Here is an 18082-nt window from a genome sequence, read left to right as displayed (position 1 = left end):
ACCAAATTGGGCACCCGGCACTGTGCTGTCATTATCTCTATAGAAAAAAAAAGAGTTAACATTGAAAATACAAAAGGGAAAGTGACGCGCCGTGACAAGGCGCTCTCTCAGTCCGGCTCTCGTCTGCGCTCCCGCTCTCCAGAACGTTGACGTGCCCTGCTTACAGAGAGTGTCATTACCTATAGCTCATACTCGGGCTACTTTCGTTATATCATTTTTGACAAACAAATAAAAAAGAAGTACTTTTGTTGTTTACTTTACGATCATTAAGGTTTCCTGTTCCATGCTGCGCGTTCCCCCCGCACACTAACCGCAGTGCTGAGAGCATGGAAGCGGAATCAGAATCAGAAACGGAATCGGGTTCGGGTTCGAGTTGTGGTTCGCTCGTGGAAATGTCGGCACCGACTGATCAGTCTTTGAGACGCGTGTTTGGCGTGCAGATCGCGTCCGAGAACCTCGCAACGAATTTCACCCTTTGCATCGAATTTGACGCCCGGCACCAAGTGGTAAAATAACAGTGAATATGACAAAACAAACATAATTTACATATATATTAATTCCGATAAACAAATAAATTCAATTTGCTGCATTAAAGTGCGCATTTAAGAGGCTTATCAAATATTTGCGGCATTAACTGGATTATTAAATAATGCATAAACACACACAAGCCTTTTTTTATTGAATGCTTAAAAAACACAGCATAAATTCATTAAATCAAATTAGTTTTTACACCGAATTTCCACACAAAAAAAAAACTATAATTAATGCAGTTGTTGTTGGCCTATTGTTATTTAATATAAACAAGCGCTAGTTGCCTAGTCAGCTAAAAATATGAAGCCGCATATTCAACCACTTAAATTTCACGCAACAAAAAAACATACAAATTTTAAATAAGAGTTGAGAAAGAACTGCGCATGCAAATTAAAGGCCAATTTGCTTTTAAGCTTTTATACACTTTGTGTGGTGCTTTGTGGTGCCAATTGGTAGAAAAAGAGGTTTTAAAATTGGCACCGCCGACACCTTTTGAGTTGGATATTACGTATTTGCACAGTTGCGAGTGGCCCAGTCCAGCGACTGGCGACCAGCTGATTTGTATTTATATTTATATTTGCTTTCGGTTTTGCTTTCAATTTGGTTTAGTTTTGTTGTCAACCACGCGACGCCACACGCTCTGCAGAGTTCATTAGCCCAAAGAGAGCAAGGGAGACAGAGAGAGAGAGGAAGAGGAGACATGAAAACAATGTTCAATTCTATGCTCTTATACTGCAACATTATATATATGTCATTCAGACAAACATATATGAGTTTAGAGTTGCTCCACTTAGTTTTATCACCCGCACAGCCGTCAGCCTTGTTCTCTTTGACTTTTGCTTCCATGCCTTGCCCTATCATCATTTCTTTTTATTTTCTTATCACACGTTATTCGATATTAACACCCTGTACTCATAAAATGATTCAGAGAGAGAGCATAGTACACTTATATTCCCAACTACCATATATTTTACTAGTTGAAAGCCCTTGCTCAGCTCTGAATTGCTTTAATATATATTCTTATTTATACCTGATGAATTATATGTATAAATATGTACTTACCCAAGAATTCACATACAATCGTCGTTTATTTTACTGCCATCTAGTGGTGGAGGGAGACACATAGCTGAAAGAACAAAGTAAATTAGAATGAGAATATGAGCGGACACTTGTAAATTTAATTATTATAATAAAAGCATGAAAACCTGTGCCTTACTTCAATTTGTCTGTTTTTTTGTGCAGCGTAAGTCTGCGTTACATACATACCCACATAAAAGCAAAAATGCATACAGAAATACACACATACATATACATACATACATACATACATACATATATACATATATACATACATACATACATACATACATACATACATACATACATACATACATACATACATACATAAATACAGACATACATACATACATACATACATCCACATACCTACTTACTTAAATAATAACTTACATGCAAAAAACACTTTTAACACTTGGCACACAACATAAAAACACTTAGTCAAAGCATAAAAACCTGCAGGGCTTACTAGAATTTATGAGAATCGAGTAGAAGGGCTTAATTTAAAAAGACGTTTTATTTAAATTGCAACTTAGCTGCATGTAAACTAGGTCTACGATTTGTAAGAAGACACGAGTGCATAAACACCCATATGCATGTATATATATATATGTGTATATACATACATACACACACACATATGCACACGCACACGCACACGCATGCAAAACTAGGTACACACCTATAACTGAGCTAATAAACATATAACGTGCGATTGTTGCCCTTAATTTTCCTCCTTGGAGGAAAATACAAAGTAGGTCTTCAATGAATTTAAATGTAAATATTCGAACATGTTTTTAAAGCTGTGCGAATAACACCAAAAAAGGTTTTATTCGACTTTTTTCAATTATTTTCCATAAACTATTCTCAACGTAGGTGGATTGCAATTATTTTTGATTTTGATATATTTAGAAAGAAAATTGTGCAAACTCCTTCTGGGGCTTGTGATATAATTAATTATTTACGTACAAATATTATGGGCACACGAGTACCCCCAATTTGACTTAATGCAGCTTCATACATATTACGCAATTTGTTGATAAATTGCAGTCGATAATTATTTCTATTGTTCATAGCTTTTGTTGTGGGTTATATGAAAGTCGTAAATAAAATAATGAAATTAAAATGATTAAAATTCATTTTAAATAGACCAACGAATTTTCCAAATATAGAAATAAGTATATTACAAAGAGAAATAATAGTGAAAATTAAAATATGACTATTTAATGAGTGAGGCACAGGCATGTGCAGACTTTTCATAGTCATCAAAATTAATAATCTAAAATAATTAATGTACAAAATAAATATTTATGCCCTGTAACCACATGAGTAAAATAGGCTTGCTTTTCATGACACATTGCGCCTGCATTTTTTTTATATTTCTGTGAGTAAGAATCGTTCAAATTTTAATTTTAACTTGAAGCATATGGTATATACCTTAGAGCTCTTTGCTTCATTCGTGTAAATATATCTTTATTGATAAAACTGTTTGGCTTGATTGGTGATCAATTCACTGTAGTTACCTTATGTGATGCAGGTGCAAGCTAATACGAGATATTGGGGAATTCCATTCCTTTTTGGTATAAATGTGGATGAAAGAATTGGTGGGTGAAGTTTCACGTTCAAATTCATTTCCAAAGTTCTCAATGAAAAATCATTAAGTCTAGTCCGATTTTCGTCAAACTTATTTTCAAAGCCCTATATAAAAATGAGTGCGTGTTTCACCGATTTCGGAAATCCACCCGCAACTGTGGTAAATTGGCGGAAATTAGCCATCTAAGTTGGCCATCTGATGGGCTTCAAAATCATTTTCAAAGATATTTTGTTTCACACTTTTCGTAAACTGTAGGACTTCTAGGCGTTATATAATTAACACTACATTTATTATTTATTATTTAAATAATCAATTCCTTAAAACGATGATACCATAATATTTTCCATAGAGGTCATCAGGTGAGCTATTCAGTGGGCCATGTCGTTGCGGTGTAGATCTTCATTTTGATAGGCAAGCCAAAAAAGTTGGATTCATGTGAATGGATATCGGCTGAAATGTCATTGTACTGCAGAGGGGTATATATATAAATATATACATATAGATAACATACCGATATATTAATATTATATTAACAAAACTTACCGTGGGTATGGGTCCATTTTTATAAGAATTTTCGGCCTTCAGAAATGCAAGCACACCGTCGTTTACTTCCGTCTTGTTCTTGGAAGAGAAATGTCTATCGATGTCGCTTATCTCTCGGGGTGTAGTAGATGTCTTTCCGCTTGTTGATTTCGTGTCTCCGGGCTTCTTTTGCCTTTTCCAGATGCTTGAACCAGCATAATACCGTCCCTTTTCCTTTTCTCTGTCCTTTCCCTTTGCTTTTCTTAGACTGCTATCCGATAGACTATCCGTGTCAGCATCCCGCTTGGACTTGTCCTTGGCATTCATTTTTGCATCTGGTGGACACTTCTTCCGAATCTCCTCTCGCTCAAAATCGATGCGTAGTTTAATGGCTTCCACCATGGTTATGGGATCGATGGGGTATGGCTTTTCTGGTATGCTGCCGGCAAATGCAATGTCGAAGGCGTACGCGTTAAAGTCCTCGACACCATCAAGGGAACTCTGTATAATTCCCGGGCAGCTTTGGTCCATGACCAATGCGTTGAAGAAGAGCGTATTGGTGCGCTGAATATAACGCTCCTCAGCTGCGGATGAGAGGGCCTTTAAGAGTAGATCAAGTCATATATAGACAGCGCACACTTACGCGTCGAAGTATCGTTAAACGGCAATAATCGGGATGTGGTTGCCTGGCTCTGCATGGAGCAGCTGGGCGCCGCCATGACCGTGGCAGGCCGACAAGGAGGCGGATAGCAAGTATTGTGGCTCGTGCTCGGCCAACTATCGCTGGCAACATTGCCACACGGTTGGATTCTACTGGCAGCTGCAGCCATCATATATTGATCGCAGAACGTGACCTGTGGCATTTCAAAAGTTGTTTGGAATGTCGTGTTCGTGTCGAAATTATAATATCCTTTACAGGAATATTGAATGAATTTATACATATGTGTACTACGCATGGAAGGAGACGTCTCCGAGTCTATATGAAATATATCCGCTTGACCAGTATCAAGAGCTTATCCGTCCGTCTCTTTCTATACGAAACTAGTCTCCCGGGTCCAATATCTATTATCATGAAACTTTGTACAGGGGTGTCTTTCGGAACTGGTCACTAAATTATATACCTTTTACCTATACCCTTTACATATGATAAAAACGTTATTAAGAGTAGACTTCTATAACATATAACTCTATAGGAGCGATTGGTCAATATTTAAGATCTTGTTTGAAAAACATTTTCATGTTTCTTGAACCTACTCGGCATTAATTGACTTTTCTGTACTCCTCACAACTAAGCAACATCGTATCTATATCGGAACATTTTATAAATATATATAAATTTTCAAGGTATTTATATATTATTGCCCAGGAAAATATTATCAACATTGGACTATTATAATATCAGCTCTCTATAGGACAATTTGTACGAATAATGAGTTTTTCTTTGGAAAACTTTGCTTTTCTTTTTTTTTCCAAATATATTCACTAAGTTCGCAAGCTAAAAGCTTGACTATTATATACAGCCTTATGACTGCAAGGGTATTAAATATTCGGCATGCCGAAGATAGTGTTTTCTTGCTTTTACTCACATTGGGTGGCTGCTGAACATTGGGTCTCAGGCAGGGCGGCCTCTGTGGCTGTGCCGGGGGCATTTGAATATAGGTCGTATTGTCGTACGTTTCGAGCATTTCACGCTGCTTTTATTGTGATCTGATGCTAATAAGAGGTCAACATTTAGATTAGATACCTGTGCTTACCTGTGCCTGCTGACGCTGCATCTCCATAGCTGTTGGTGGCCTTTGCTGGCAGGTGTATTGCGCCTGGCTGGGGGCTGCAGCCGGCTGCTGGCACGGGTATTGTGCCTGGCTGGGAACTGAAGGCGGTTGCTTGATTGGAAAGTAAAAAAACAAGTAAAGAATAATGAATTTTGTACGGTTATCTAGGCAAAAATCAACTTTAGCTCACCCTTTGTTTCATGCAACATCCGGAATATACTTGACCCTGACTCTGATCATATATTACTCCGGAAGAGTTACATGCTGCTATCCGCTGCTGCTGTTGCAGCTGTTGTTGCTGCTGCTGCTGCTGCAGTTGTTGCTGTTGTTGTTGTTGTTGTTGTTGTTGCTGCTGCTGTTGCCGCAGCTTTGCGTTGGACATACGCTTAGAGGGCGCCCTGCTGGCAATCATGGTGCTGTTCAGAGCAGGCTCCTAATCAAAAGATGCACCCAACTCATGAGGGTTGTCGTTAGCAGTCAAGTTTTTGCAGAGCTACTCACAAAATTATCTAAGGTCTGATCGTTCCTTTGCCAAGTATTATAGCCCGGTTGCGGCTGCTGCTGCTGTCTCTGATTTTGCTGTCGCAGCCATTTCTCATAGCTCAGGTCAAAGACGGTGTCACTCGTTGGATTTGTCGTTTGTTGCTGCATCATATCGTAGGGATTCACATTGCTGGGCACTGTATAGGCATTGCTGCTGCCAGTCCTATTGGGACACTGTCGGGAACAAAATGAATATATTAGGCAAAACGAAAATGCATTGCAAAGAGCTTTAATGGAAGACTAGGCTAACTCTTGAGCGGATAATTGAATACAAATTAGCTTAATCAGTTCTTTTGAGTGCTGAGCTAAAGCTAGAAATTCTTTTGTGGAAATCTATGTAAGGCATATGTGTTCTTGAGCAGGACGACCAGCCTAGTCGATCTATCTGTCTGTGTGAACGCATCGATCTTGCAAAATACTTAAAATTTGAAATATATATTTCTATATACCATACGCAGTACAAGTCTATCATTTGTTGTCGATACCTCGACCCATATCTATAATATCGATAATAATCGATTTTCTAAATCAAAATCTATAAGATACCAAATTTGGTAGGCAGGCTTTCGTATTTACAGCTCTGGAACATTTTGGCATATACTTTACTTGAATACTTCAACCATGTTCCACTGTAAACAAGAGCTTTGCGCTTAATTAGATTAAGGTGCCATAATTATGTCTAGAATATTTACTTAAAATTAGACTTGTTGTATCGACTTACCGCTGAGCAATCCCTAGTTGGTATTGCTGGCGTTGGCTGTTGTGTCTGCTAGAGATTAGATTACATTGTGATGTATAAGATGTTCAATACGAGTAAGCCACTTACGCTTACGTAGGCACCAGTTGGCTGTAAGCCCAGGTAATTATTTGCCTTATCTGGTTGAACGGCGCACTAAAGTCAAAGATATGTGATTAACTTTTCCCTGCTGCACGAACTTCCAAATTTATTTATCGATACTCACAAAATTATCAGCGCCTCTAAGGCACGTGCGTTGAGATTCCGTGTGAGAAGCCGGAGCGCTCAAGGAACGAGCGCGACGATCGCTCGCATTGCGCACTATGCTGGACGTCTGAGGCTGCACGGTATTCCAAAATTCCTGCGGATACGGCAGCTGCTTGAAAACAAAAAGAGAGAGAGAGAAGGAGAGAGAGAGAGAGGGAGAATCATTTAGTATTCTAGCCTGAACACCTACCAATTGCGGTGCTGGTGCTGGCACATCCTGGACATTGTTCGGCGTGGGTTTACGTTTCGCTGGATCGGTTGCATCTTGAGGCTTATTTGAACGCATTATTGGTTGATAGTTTTTGTGGCAGATGTGTTTAACGTATGCTGCGTCGACCGTCTCATCGGAGTCACTTTCGGAGCAATGTCGCCACGAGGCAGCCTTATTCTGCTCCCGCTGGTAGCTTAGGAATCGACTCAAAGCAATGTAGAGCTCATCGGGCAGCAGCACAGAGTTTCTAACAGTGTCCATGGGAATAGATTGGCATATCTTACACATTGGTGTTACAGATTGCAGTCACAGATGCCAGATGCATCCTCTCCGGGCAGTACTTACATGCGATCTATTTTACCGGCACGCGTCGATCAAAATATGGATTTCAAATATGCGCTGCGACTCTTCTATGCAAAGCTTGAACGCAAAATTTTGTTGCCTAATCGTGCTAAAAACGGTTTGGCATTTTTATCAAAATTTATATTAAATTTATGGATTTCGATGTCAAAACTAAATAACATAAGAAATGGGCGTCCAAAGAACACAAGAATCAGAGCTAACTACATTTGTGAAAAGTAAACTAAACTAAATTTTGCTACAAGTTTCTGATATGAATAGCAAAATTTTCTAAATCTTCAATAATCAATAATTGAACTACTACTTTATAAATTTCAGTTTATCTAAAAATATTATTCATTTAGATTTTAAAAAACTAGATTTTTTTGACAGGTCCAAGTTATACACATATTTTTAATGAAATAGGTAAACATTCTTAATATCTGAAAGGCGCGTATCTTTGATCATATGTACTTTTAAACTTCGTACAGGGTATTTTATAGTCGCGACTTCAGCTATCCTAATTTAGCTTATAAAATACGAAGATAATCTTACTGTTGTATTTTAAGCCAAATAGGTAATAGCAATAATCATGTAGTCAACTTACATATACCCTATAATTTGTATTAAAATTTAAAATCAGCAAAAAGTTCCTTAAAAATTAAAGGATTTTTTTTTTCTTATTTTAATATCTTTAAATATTCTTGACTAAAGTCTATAATTTTACAAAGCATTTATATAAATCCGACTATTAGTCGATAATACCCTTTTGATGCCCTACACTGATTCCCCTTGTGCATATCAACAGTTCGGCTTTTTATTAGCCAACTGTTTCAATTGCAACTCCACAAAAGCCAAGTCGTTTTTACTGCTGTCCATATCCGTTTCCTCGCCTGACATCCGGGCCCTGGGGCAGGCATCATGCCACACGGCCAGCTGCTTGCTGGGTGGCCCCAGCTGTTCGGCAAGTTGTTTAAGAAATGTGGGCGTGGCATGCACATTACGCATGAAATCCAGTTCACGCAAGCTGGCCGCCTGACTGACAATAAAGCGGAGCATAGCGGGCGGCACTTGCGGCGCCTGCGGCAGCCACTTGATGCTGCCATCGGTGGCATCATAGTGCACCATCAGCTGCGAGTGCCAAGCGAAGCGTTCTAGCTGCACAACACTCGAGTGGCCGGCCAGGAGTCGCGGCAGGCTGGCATCGAGTTGGCATTGCAAATGCAGCCCCACAACTTGACAGGCGACACCACCAGCACCACCTTTGCGAACGCTCAGCGCCGTCAGGCAAGCGGATATGGTCGCTGTGGCCAAGGTGCCAGCATTTGGCTGCGCTTTGTCGTCGTCAATGTCGCCGCTGCTGCGGCAGGTGCTGGAGCAGAGGAAGCCTGTCAATTGGCGCAGCTGCGGTATTCGTGCAATTCGCGTGCCCGCCGCCCGCAACGCGCACCCCGGCAATTTCAGCGTTTGCAACGTTTGGCAATATTCAATGTCGGCCAAGGCTGCGGCCGGAGCGCCACAGATGCTGCCTGGCAGCAGCTCAAACAAACTCAGACGTGGCAGCTGGGCAAAGAGCGTGGAGAGTTCCGCGGGCGTCAGCCTGTCAAAGGCGCCCAGCTGCAGCTGGCCAAGGTTTTCGCAAATTCGAGGCAGTTGCCGCAGCAGCGCTGCCGAGCTGCATGCCCTAAAGCTAAGCCTTTGCATGTGTGGCATGCGTATGCGCTTCCGTTTCCGCTTCCCCAGCGAGCTGCCACTCAGCCAGGCCGGCAGGTGCTCGCCAACGCTGAGATTAAGCAGCGCCCGTGTCAGCCGGCTCATGTGCCCCAGCAGCTGGCCCTGCTCGCGGGCGCTTAGGCATTTTAATTGCGGCTCCCGCTGCCAATCGAATGCGCTGGCGTATTTGCGCCGCCAAATCGCCAGCACCAGCTGCCGCAGCCTGCCGCCCAGCTGCAGCAGCGCGAACTGATCCCCAATTGCCAGCCGGGCGCAGATAAGCAGCAGGCAGTCATCGTTGAGCGTCTCCAGCGAGCTGGCCGTAGCTGCGGCGGCGGAAGTAAAGGAGTTCAATTGTGCTTTGGGCTGGACAGGATGTGTGTATGGCTTACCTTGTTGCCTTAACTGCATTTCGTTGTCTTGCCTCGCCAAGTACGCACTTCCAACTGACGAGTTGCTGTCGCCGCTGCTGCATGCAACTTGTGCCGGGCGCAACCCCCGTTTTGAATCACGGTCCCAGTCAGCTGCTAAGAACCGCTTGCGACTTCAGTTGTGTGGCATGCGTCGCATGCGACTTCGAAACCAACACCACCAACAACACACCCACAGAGCATTTGTTGTAAGCAGCAGTTTGCACAGTGTGCCGGGTTTTATTTTATGGCAATTGAAAAATTGGGCAATTGGGCGTGTCAAGACTTAAATCTTTCTATTTTATATAGAATATTTGTATACGATCGTGTCTTTGCTAATTTGAGATTGGAATAAATTGAAGATTTTCAACCCTTAGCTCGTAGCAAGAATGTGGAAAAGTTGTCCAATTCGACCGTCTTCTCTCTATTTTTTTAGTTTATATTACTTTTATTGTTAAGCTAATTTATTAAAACTTTGCTTTATTTGCTTTCTCTAGCTGCACAGGCTTTCTGCAGCCAAAAGACGTATCTTAAGAATTAAAAAAATTGTTTTCAAGAGAACTGGCAGATAGACGTATAAAGCAATATCAACGCAGCTTGTCAAGATTAAGAATATATGTTCCTTACGTTTTTTTAAAGCATTATACCATTTTTAATACATCAATTATATGACTTATACTATATAATATATTTACACTCTATACCTACATACTCAGAAAAATATATTTTTTTTAATCATTAAATCAACTCACACTCACCACTGTGCCGCTGTTGGTGGTGTTGGTGGTGGTGGGCGCAGTGGTGCTGCCGGCGTTACGAAAATAAATGCAACCCCTGGCAGGCACACGCTCGCCCAAAGTCCGCACTCCGAGTTGTTTTCATACCCTGTACACAGAGATGATGGGTAAAGTCGGTATAATAGTTTTGTGCAAGTGTATGTAACAGGCAAAAGAAAGAGCATCACGATCCAAGAACAAATATATACCCTTGATATGGGCGACAAGCTGTGTCGGGCGCCCGGCTGGAGGAGCTCGTCGCACTTGAGGACTATCAGACTTGAAATTTGAAATATATATATCTTTTCCATTTTCATAATATCGATATTTATCGATTTTTAAGTAAGGATTTTTAAGCAATTCTCAGAGTAAAAAACAAGACTATTTTACTTTATGGAGAAAGAATACTTCACTTTCCTCATTCCCCCCGAAATTGGAAAATAATCGGAGTTGGGTTCAGGGTATCTTCTAGCCAGGCATACCCATTTATAGAACTCTTGTTTTTTACTTCAAGCGAAGGCCGTCGCACTTCGATTGCCGTTTATCGCTCGCCGAGTGTTTGGGTTATTTTTAAAGAGCGGCAGAAGTTGCCACATGATAAATATGTGCGGACATATGGCAACCATGGCAATGACGCCAAGGCGCAGGCCTAAAAGATAGAGTCTTAAGTGCACTGATCGAGATAATCGCACTGATGTTGGGTTTCTTTTTAAATACATAGATCATCCGACTTACCAGTCGAAACATGAAACTTTGCTTTTCCATTCAGCTGGGTCCGATTTGGAAGTCTCAGCTCCAGTCATGATTTGTTTTTAGCATACAAGTCGAACGTAAAGTTTCTGAAAAATTTTTGGAAAAAATTTGGTAGTTCAAAATTTTGGTAATGGCAACCAGAAGTGGTAAATGGCAATTCAGCTTGCCCAAATGTCCGCACCGCAATCCCATCCGGCCTGTGGACAATGCGCCCGCGCGGCCAATACCCAGCGATGATGGCGACGACTTGAATCGGGATCGTACTGCCAAATATGCCAACATCTGCTGGCATATCAGCCTGATCATATTGATCAGCACAATGATATTGGCGCTGGTATGGACAGTATATTTAAGCGTTGACTATTACTCGTGCTCGCCGGAACAGCGCTTCGCCAGGCTGCGTCAGGACTTCCTGATGCGGGAGCGGCGGCGTCGCGTGGGCGGCAAGGTGAAGCTGAACCCACTTGAGGAAGTTGCCAATGAGCGTCTGCTGGCCATTAAGCAGGTGGACGAAGAACTGCATCACATCTGGAGCGATTATCAGCCCCGACCACATTTTCTAGCCAAATACAAATTCAATGAGACAGATCTCTATAGTGTGCTGCGCAGCATGCCCAAGGGCGGGCTCCTGCACGTGCACGATGCGGGCATGTTCAAGACGGATCTGCTCATTGAGCTAACCAATTATTCTGATCTGTGGACCTGTGTGGGCCTCGATGGTACCTTTGAGGACTTTCGCTTCTCGCTAACCCATCCGAGAATCAAGCCGCAGGGTAATTACAAATGCACCTGGATGCAAATGAGCACCATCCGAATGGAGTACGATCCTTCATATATCCAGAGGCTACGCGAAAGTCTGTCCATTAATGCTCACGGCTTCATGAACGCCACCCATTTGGCCAATCACATGAGACGGGCGCATCGTCTCATCCACGGCTTGATCACATATCGCCCCATATGGCCCACCTTCTTGATCGGCATGCTCGAGGATTTCTATGCCGATGGCGTCAGTTATGTCGAGCTACGCTCCTCGCTGCCAGTTGTGAGTAACTAGGAGGCGTTCTCCTTTCTACACATCTCATATGCATATCTAAATGCCACCTGCTCCCCAGATGTATGATTTGATTGGCACTAACTATACCATTTGGGATACGGCCTATTCACTTCTTACCGCTACAAACATATTCCGATCCTCTCACGATGATTTCATTGGCATCAAGCTTATCTACGCCCCAGTGCGGGATTATAATGACAGCAGCATGGACACCTATATAGAAAATGCCCGTCTTCTGAAGGTATGCGATTCAAGTTGTTTTAATTGTCCATGCCGGATCATGTGTCAGAAGCATCAATAGTCATGTCGATATAGTCTTGTCCGTCTGCCTATCTGTTTCTAGGCAAACTGGTTGCAGATTTGCAAGTACCTGATTCCCTCTTTCAAAGCTTTAACTTGTTGAGAATTGTAAGCTCTATCGGCAGTTAAATCTTTTGAAAATTGAACGAATACTCTTCTACTTTATCAAGTATAGCTGAAATAGAAAGTTGATAAAAGCTTTTTCGTTAGGGTATTTAAGTCTTCGGCGCACCGAATTTACATTTCCTCAGCTGCCATTGAACTGTGTCGTTGTCCTTAGGCCAAGTTTCCCAGCTTCTTCGTTGGCTTCGATCTGATCAACTTTGGAGATGAGTGCAATATGGAGCCGCTTGGAAATTCAATGCAACTCTTGCATATTAGCACGGAAATTGATTTTTATTTCCATGCGGGAGAATCGCGTTGTTTGAATTCCACACTCCAAGGGCCAGATACAAATATCATAGATGCATTGCTCCTGGGCACCAAGCGACTGGGTAACTCATTGAATTTGCCTTTGCATCCGGAAATGTTGAGGGCCATCAGGATGCTGAAGATTGCCGCCGAGGTGTGTCCACTGTCCAATTATTATCTGCAATATGTGAACGATTTTAGTCAACATCCGGCGGCTTATCTGATTGCTGCTGGCTATCCCATCGTTGTTGGCTCGGACTATCCATATTTCTGGAATTCGGCACCGCTCACCGATGATTTCTATGTGGCATTTGTTGGCATTGCCAATGGACAGGGAAATTTGCGTCTGCTCAAGCAGCTGGCCATGAACTCGTTTATGTACAGCGCCCTAACCGCGGACGAAAAACAAAAGGCTATGTCTATTTGGCATAACAATTGGGATCAATGGGTGGCGAACTTTATCAGCCACAGTTAATTGGATTTATATTTTTAATTTGGCGTGCTCTACAAATTTCGATAAATTGATTGTTTAAGATATTTTATGAATCTTCATATAAATATTATGCTACCCTACTCAACAATACTACTCTCTATCTATCTTTTCATCCATCTATTGCTATTTTTATACCCTGAACACAGTGAAAGTGGATAATATGCAAATGTAACAGGCAGAAGGAGGCTGGTTCGTTCATTAAGTATATATATTCCTGATCAGAATGTCGATCTGAATCGATCTAGCCATGTCTGCCTGTGTGAAGTGAGGAATTCCAGACTGGACTTGAACATATATTTGAAATATATTCTCGATATGAGCTTAACAATCTTATATATTCTCCTAAATATTGATAAATATCGAGTTTTAGGCATGATTCATTACGCATAGCTCGAAGATATTTAAAATATTTATTTTTTCAGGTTCAGGGTATTTTTTAGTCGGGCACTCCCGACTAGAGCACTTTTGTATGATAATTGGTTTTTATCATTTTTATTTTTTTTTGTTTTTTGTTGAAGTGCTTTATAACATATTTCCTTCAGTTCGATATTTGTTTGAGCGGCGGTTATTGTACTTGCCTGAACAGTCATCGAAGGTCCATAAAATATGTATGTGGTCTATTGCACTTGAGTTTATGTATGAACTACTGTACTAACGTACTTATAATGCCTTTTTTCTGGCGTGCGTAATCTAATCTTTGGCTTTCATAAATCAAGATTCCTGTCTGATTGGCGTTGATTAGGGCCCGTTGCCAGCTGAACCTGTGGCTGAGATGCGGGCCGCGCAGGAAATGTATTCAATCAGATCTTTTGGCTTTCGGCTATCGCCCATATGCAGAAACACGTGTTAAATCAAAGATAATGCCAAAGCACTCAAATCGGTTTCACTCTTTATAGATAAGGTCGCACGGCACGCGAAACTGCTCAATAAAACTGGACAGTACCAGGTGCCCGGTTCTCAGTTGTACCGCGGACATTGACGCACACGCATAAGATTCCCGATTCCCGATTCCCGACTCGCGATTCACGCTCCCACGATAAATCTGTAAAATGCTGCAAAAAGCTAATCTAATCGCGCTTTTGTGCCTCTGCCTATCTCTGGGCCTGGCTGAGTCACGCACGCGGCCCAAAGATTTGACCATCACGAAATTCGTATCGCTCTACAGCGCCGGCCCATCGCACGTGGAAATATTGCTGGGCGACAACCGACCCAGCCCGGATACGTACAAGACGATGCGCAATGCCCTCTTCCGCTACGAGGAGTCCAGAGCGCTCGGCTACGACATAGAGCTGAACACACGTGAGCTGCAGGCGAACGCGACCATAATGGAGGCCAAGCTGGCTGAGATTGAGCAGGGCGAAATCACGCCGCATCTCTTCAAGCCATCGCAACACATCTTCGATGTGCTCGAGGCTATCAACAATACAAAGTTGTTCCAGCTACTCCAGCACATGCCCAAGGGTGCGGTGTTGCATGCCCATGACACGGCGCTCTGCAGCACCAAGGCCATCCTTGAGTTGACCTATTATGATAATCTATGGATCTGCCAGCAGGCCGGTGACCTGAGCGCCTCAGCTCTGCGCTTTGCTAAGGAGAAACCCACGGCTTTGACAGAAGACAACTGCGACTGGAGCCTGCTGTCCGAGGTGCGCACCAAGTACGGCGCAGACAGGGTGGACACCTACTTGGGCGAGCGTCTAACCCTTTATCCGACCACAGACTTTCAGGATATTAATGCAGCTTGGTCCAGATTTATGGAAATCTTCGGACTTCTTGATGGCCTGCTCATGTATGCGCCAGTCTGGGGCGATTATTACTACAAGGCGCTGCAGGAATTTTTGGCCGATGGTGTTCAATATTTGGAATTCCGTTCCACACTTCCCACAGTAAGTTACGATAAATCAATAACAAATTCTGGATAATAAATGTGAACATTTCCATAGCTCTACGATTTGGAAGGAACTGTATTCACACCGCTGGACACTGTGCGCATCTATGTGGAAACCCTGGAAAAGTTCAAGAACCAGCCGGAGAACAAGGATTTCATAGGTTCGCGCATGATCTATGCGCCCCTGCGCAATACCGATGCCGAGGGCGTGGCACGTTACATTGAAACCCTCAAGCAGGTTAAGGTAAGTGTACCTGCTTCTCTCTAGCCTAGCAAGGGAATTAATCGCTTACCCATGTTTGCAGGAAAAGTACCCGGACTTCTTGGCGGGCTTCGATTTGGTTGGCCAGGAGGATGTGGGCCGTCCACTTAGAGATTTCGTTGATCAGCTGCTGGAAGTGCCTGAGGATATTGACTTCTATTTTCATGCAGGCGAGACGAATTGGTACGGATCCTCCGTCGATGAGAATCTGATCGATGCCCTGCTGCTGCGCACCAAGCGCATTGGTCATGGTTTCGGTCTGGTCAAGCATCCGGTCGCGCTGAGCCTGGTCAGAAAGATGAATGTGGCCATTGAGGTGAATCCCGTGTCAAATCAGGTGCTCAAATTGGTCAGCGATTTTCGTAATCATCCCTGCTCTCAATTCTTTGCCGATGGCTATCCCGTCGTCATATCATCCGACGATCCAAGCTTCTGGAAGGCCACACCTTTGTCCCATGACTATTATATTGCCTTTCTGGGCATCGCCTCGCAGCATGCAGATCTGCGGCTGCTCAAGAAGCTGGCACTCAACTCCATTCAGTACAGCGCCCTCACCGTTGACCAGAAGGTCGACGCGCTCTCTAAATGGCAGACGAAATGGGATGAGTTTCTGGACTATGTGAACAACGTCCAGCCGAACAGTGCGTCCAGTCAGCACCTCGATTGACTAGCACGGGTGGTGGCAGCGCTTCTGGTTATGTTCTCCCTCCTGAACGCCAGCCTTTGGCGCTAGTCTGGACTGCCTCCGAATTCTAGCCGACCTATCTTACACGACGAGGACATTGGCACCGGATGCCTCGTTTATACTCAGCTCTGGCACAGTGTATTAGGCTCTTACACTGGCATCCTATTCACGCACCTGCTCATCCGAATTCATATCCCGTACGCTATTTCGTTTTAAGCTAATTAATATTGATTAGTGTTTAGGCATAGTGTTAAGTTCTTCTGCACACTCGACTTCCACGTTAAGTACATAAGAGATTTCGCACTTTAACTGCTCTGTTTATAAGCCTTTGTACTAAAACATTTGAATAAAGAGTTCGGCTTACTAGCTCGTAATGCCGCAATTCATATCCATGTTCTCGGCTTGCCAGCTAAAAGCAACCTCAGGATTAAAGTAATGACTAGTGCAGTCAAGCATTGCCATGCCCGCGCCTGGAGATGGCAACTTGAAAGTCATAATAAACTACTTATGATACTCTCCCTTGAACTCGCGATATATATCCAATATAACAAGGGAGGGGCACGTGTTATTATGTTCGTTGTAAGGTTCATGACAGTTGTCAGGCGGACAAATATACCATGAGGTTAATTTGGGTTTGGTCTTGTCATATTTAATTTTTATTTAGTGCAGCTCCGACCCAAGATGTGAGCAACATCATGTTAAAGTGCATGTTAAACTTGCAATGAGCTTGGAAAAACAATCTTTCATTATAAAGATTATGACAATTGCCAAGAGGACAAATTTACCATCAGATTAATATGGCTTGGGTCTTATTATATTTCTTTTTAATTATTGCAACTAATCTTTTAACTCCCATTCAATTAAGGCCCATTCTATTGAGTCCAACCCGATATAGAGAGTAACATTATGATAAAGTGCATGTTAAATTTGAAATGAAAATTAGAAAACGAGTTTTATATCTATTTTACCTGACATATCTCACTCTTACCGATTAATAGCGTTCCGTAGAAACAGTTTCCACGTAATCTGAGTTGCATCTCTAGCTGATATGCCGTGCACTGCATTTGGCAGGCTGACATACGACCTGGGCATAAATCTCTTAGCCTTACAGAGGGCTGCTGAGTGCACAGAAAAGTGGTCGATGTTTAATGAATGTGGAATGCCTTGCAGAGGCCCAATGATTGCTTTGAGCAGTGCTCCAAATGTATCAATTTTACGTGCTCCTGCTTAGTGGCAATGGCGGATCTGTTGGCCATGGTTCGATTTTGATTTGAGCGCGGGTAATGAGCAGAGTTTTATGGGCCAACGCAAAATGCATTCGATGCCGCGTTACGGGCCATGTCAGGGCAGAGTTAGGTTAGGCTTACGCCTGGCCGAATATGTATGAGACCATAAAATTGATGGCCATGTATCTGCGTGTGTGTGTGTGTGTGTGTGTGTGTGTGTGTGTGTGTGTGTGTGTGTGTGTGTGTGTGTGTGTGTTAAAGGGCGCAAAATGGTGGCACAGCCTGTGGCAGGCTCATCAATTTGATGTTGAGCACGGCCACATTTAATGTGGTGTTGAGGGCGCGCGGGCATAAAAAACCAGAGCCATCCACATAAATAACTAATAAAATCCGCGTATAGTTGTCGAATGGGCTGTTCGTGTGTGTGTGTGTCTGTGTGTGGGTGTGGGTGGCGAAGCATGTGTGTGTTAAAGCGGAAATGCGTGAGCCGCCGGCAAATGTGCATCACATTGACAAATG

The 18082-nt window shown here is 42.8% G+C and overlaps 4 protein-coding genes across 6 annotated transcripts; 2 read left to right on the top strand and 2 right to left on the bottom strand.

Moving 5' to 3' along the window:
• Positions 1-386: 386 nt before the first annotated feature.
• Adgf-A (Adenosine deaminase-related growth factor A) lies at positions 387-16729 on the top strand. Its single transcript, XM_064685255.1, has 4 exons — positions 387-506; positions 14399-15388; positions 15446-15634; positions 15696-16729. The coding sequence occupies exons 2-4, from the start codon at positions 14552-14554 to the stop codon at positions 16317-16319; spliced, it is 1650 nt and encodes a 549-aa protein (XP_064541325.1). The 5' UTR covers positions 387-506; positions 14399-14551; the 3' UTR covers positions 16320-16729.
• On the bottom strand, positions 3470-7787 carry LOC135430558 (probable basic-leucine zipper transcription factor Q). 3 transcript variants are annotated; one of them, XM_064685264.1, is made up of 12 exons: positions 7599-7787; positions 7233-7500; positions 7002-7151; positions 6866-6931; positions 6761-6808; positions 5998-6213; positions 5687-5929; positions 5479-5607; positions 5311-5415; positions 4368-4578; positions 3746-4308; positions 3470-3668 (listed from the first exon to the last, which is right to left on the bottom strand). In XM_064685264.1, exons 2-12 carry the CDS (start codon positions 7326-7328, stop codon positions 3567-3569), a joined length of 1929 nt encoding a protein of 642 aa, XP_064541334.1. In that variant the 5' UTR covers positions 7329-7500; positions 7599-7787; the 3' UTR covers positions 3470-3566. The 3 variants fall into 3 exon arrangements, with proteins under 3 accessions (XP_064541334.1, XP_064541335.1, XP_064541333.1); XM_064685265.1 differs by having other exon boundaries at positions 5311-5418; positions 6761-6805; positions 7599-7786; XM_064685263.1 differs by having other exon boundaries at positions 5311-5418; positions 7599-7785.
• Positions 8292-10142, bottom strand: LOC135430526 (uncharacterized). Its single transcript, XM_064685222.1, has 2 exons — positions 9698-10142; positions 8292-9631 (listed from the first exon to the last, which is right to left on the bottom strand). Exons 1-2 carry the CDS (start codon positions 9714-9716, stop codon positions 8394-8396), a joined length of 1257 nt encoding a protein of 418 aa, XP_064541292.1. The 5' UTR covers positions 9717-10142; the 3' UTR covers positions 8292-8393.
• On the top strand, positions 11293-13593 carry Adgf-A2 (Adenosine deaminase-related growth factor A2). The gene is made up of 3 exons (XM_064685258.1): positions 11293-12286; positions 12357-12539; positions 12879-13593. Exons 1-3 carry the CDS (start codon positions 11375-11377, stop codon positions 13482-13484), a joined length of 1701 nt encoding a protein of 566 aa, XP_064541328.1. The 5' UTR covers positions 11293-11374; the 3' UTR covers positions 13485-13593.
• Positions 16730-18082: the final 1353 nt, after the last annotated feature.

The sequence above is a fragment of the Drosophila montana genome, unplaced genomic scaffold (assembly GCF_035044405.1).
Source record: "Drosophila montana isolate Dmon_TW-CO22-7 unplaced genomic scaffold, ASM3504440v1 contig_3029_1, whole genome shotgun sequence".
Taxonomy (NCBI): Eukaryota; Metazoa; Arthropoda; class Insecta; order Diptera; family Drosophilidae; genus Drosophila; species Drosophila montana.
This window is presented reverse-complemented; position numbering and strand designations above follow the sequence as displayed.

Bases quoted from the DNA above. Each gene is read 5' to 3' on its own strand.
- LOC135430558 (XM_064685263.1), bottom strand. From the start codon at position 7,328: ATGCGTTCAAATAAGCCTCAAGATGCAACCGATCCAGCGAAACGTAAA. The intron at 7,152-7,232 runs GTAGGTGTTCAG...GTTTTCAAGCAG, and splicing joins CAGCACCAGCACCGCAATTG to CTGCCGTATCCGCAGGAATT. The intron at 5,608-5,686 runs GTGAGCTAAAGT...TTTCCAATCAAG, and splicing joins GATGTTGCATGAAACAAAGG to CAACCGCCTTCAGTTCCCAG.
- Adgf-A (XM_064685255.1), top strand. From the start codon at position 14,552: ATGCTGCAAAAAGCTAATCTAATCGCGCTTTTGTGCCTCTGCCTATCT. The intron at 15,389-15,445 runs GTAAGTTACGAT...ACATTTCCATAG, and splicing joins TCCGTTCCACACTTCCCACA to CTCTACGATTTGGAAGGAAC. The intron at 15,635-15,695 runs GTAAGTGTACCT...CCATGTTTGCAG, and splicing joins AAACCCTCAAGCAGGTTAAG to GAAAAGTACCCGGACTTCTT.
- Adgf-A2 (XM_064685258.1), top strand. From the start codon at position 11,375: ATGGCAACCAGAAGTGGTAAATGGCAATTCAGCTTGCCCAAATGTCCG. The intron at 12,287-12,356 runs GTGAGTAACTAG...CCTGCTCCCCAG, and splicing joins TACGCTCCTCGCTGCCAGTT to ATGTATGATTTGATTGGCAC. The intron at 12,540-12,878 runs GTATGCGATTCA...CGTTGTCCTTAG, and splicing joins AAAATGCCCGTCTTCTGAAG to GCCAAGTTTCCCAGCTTCTT.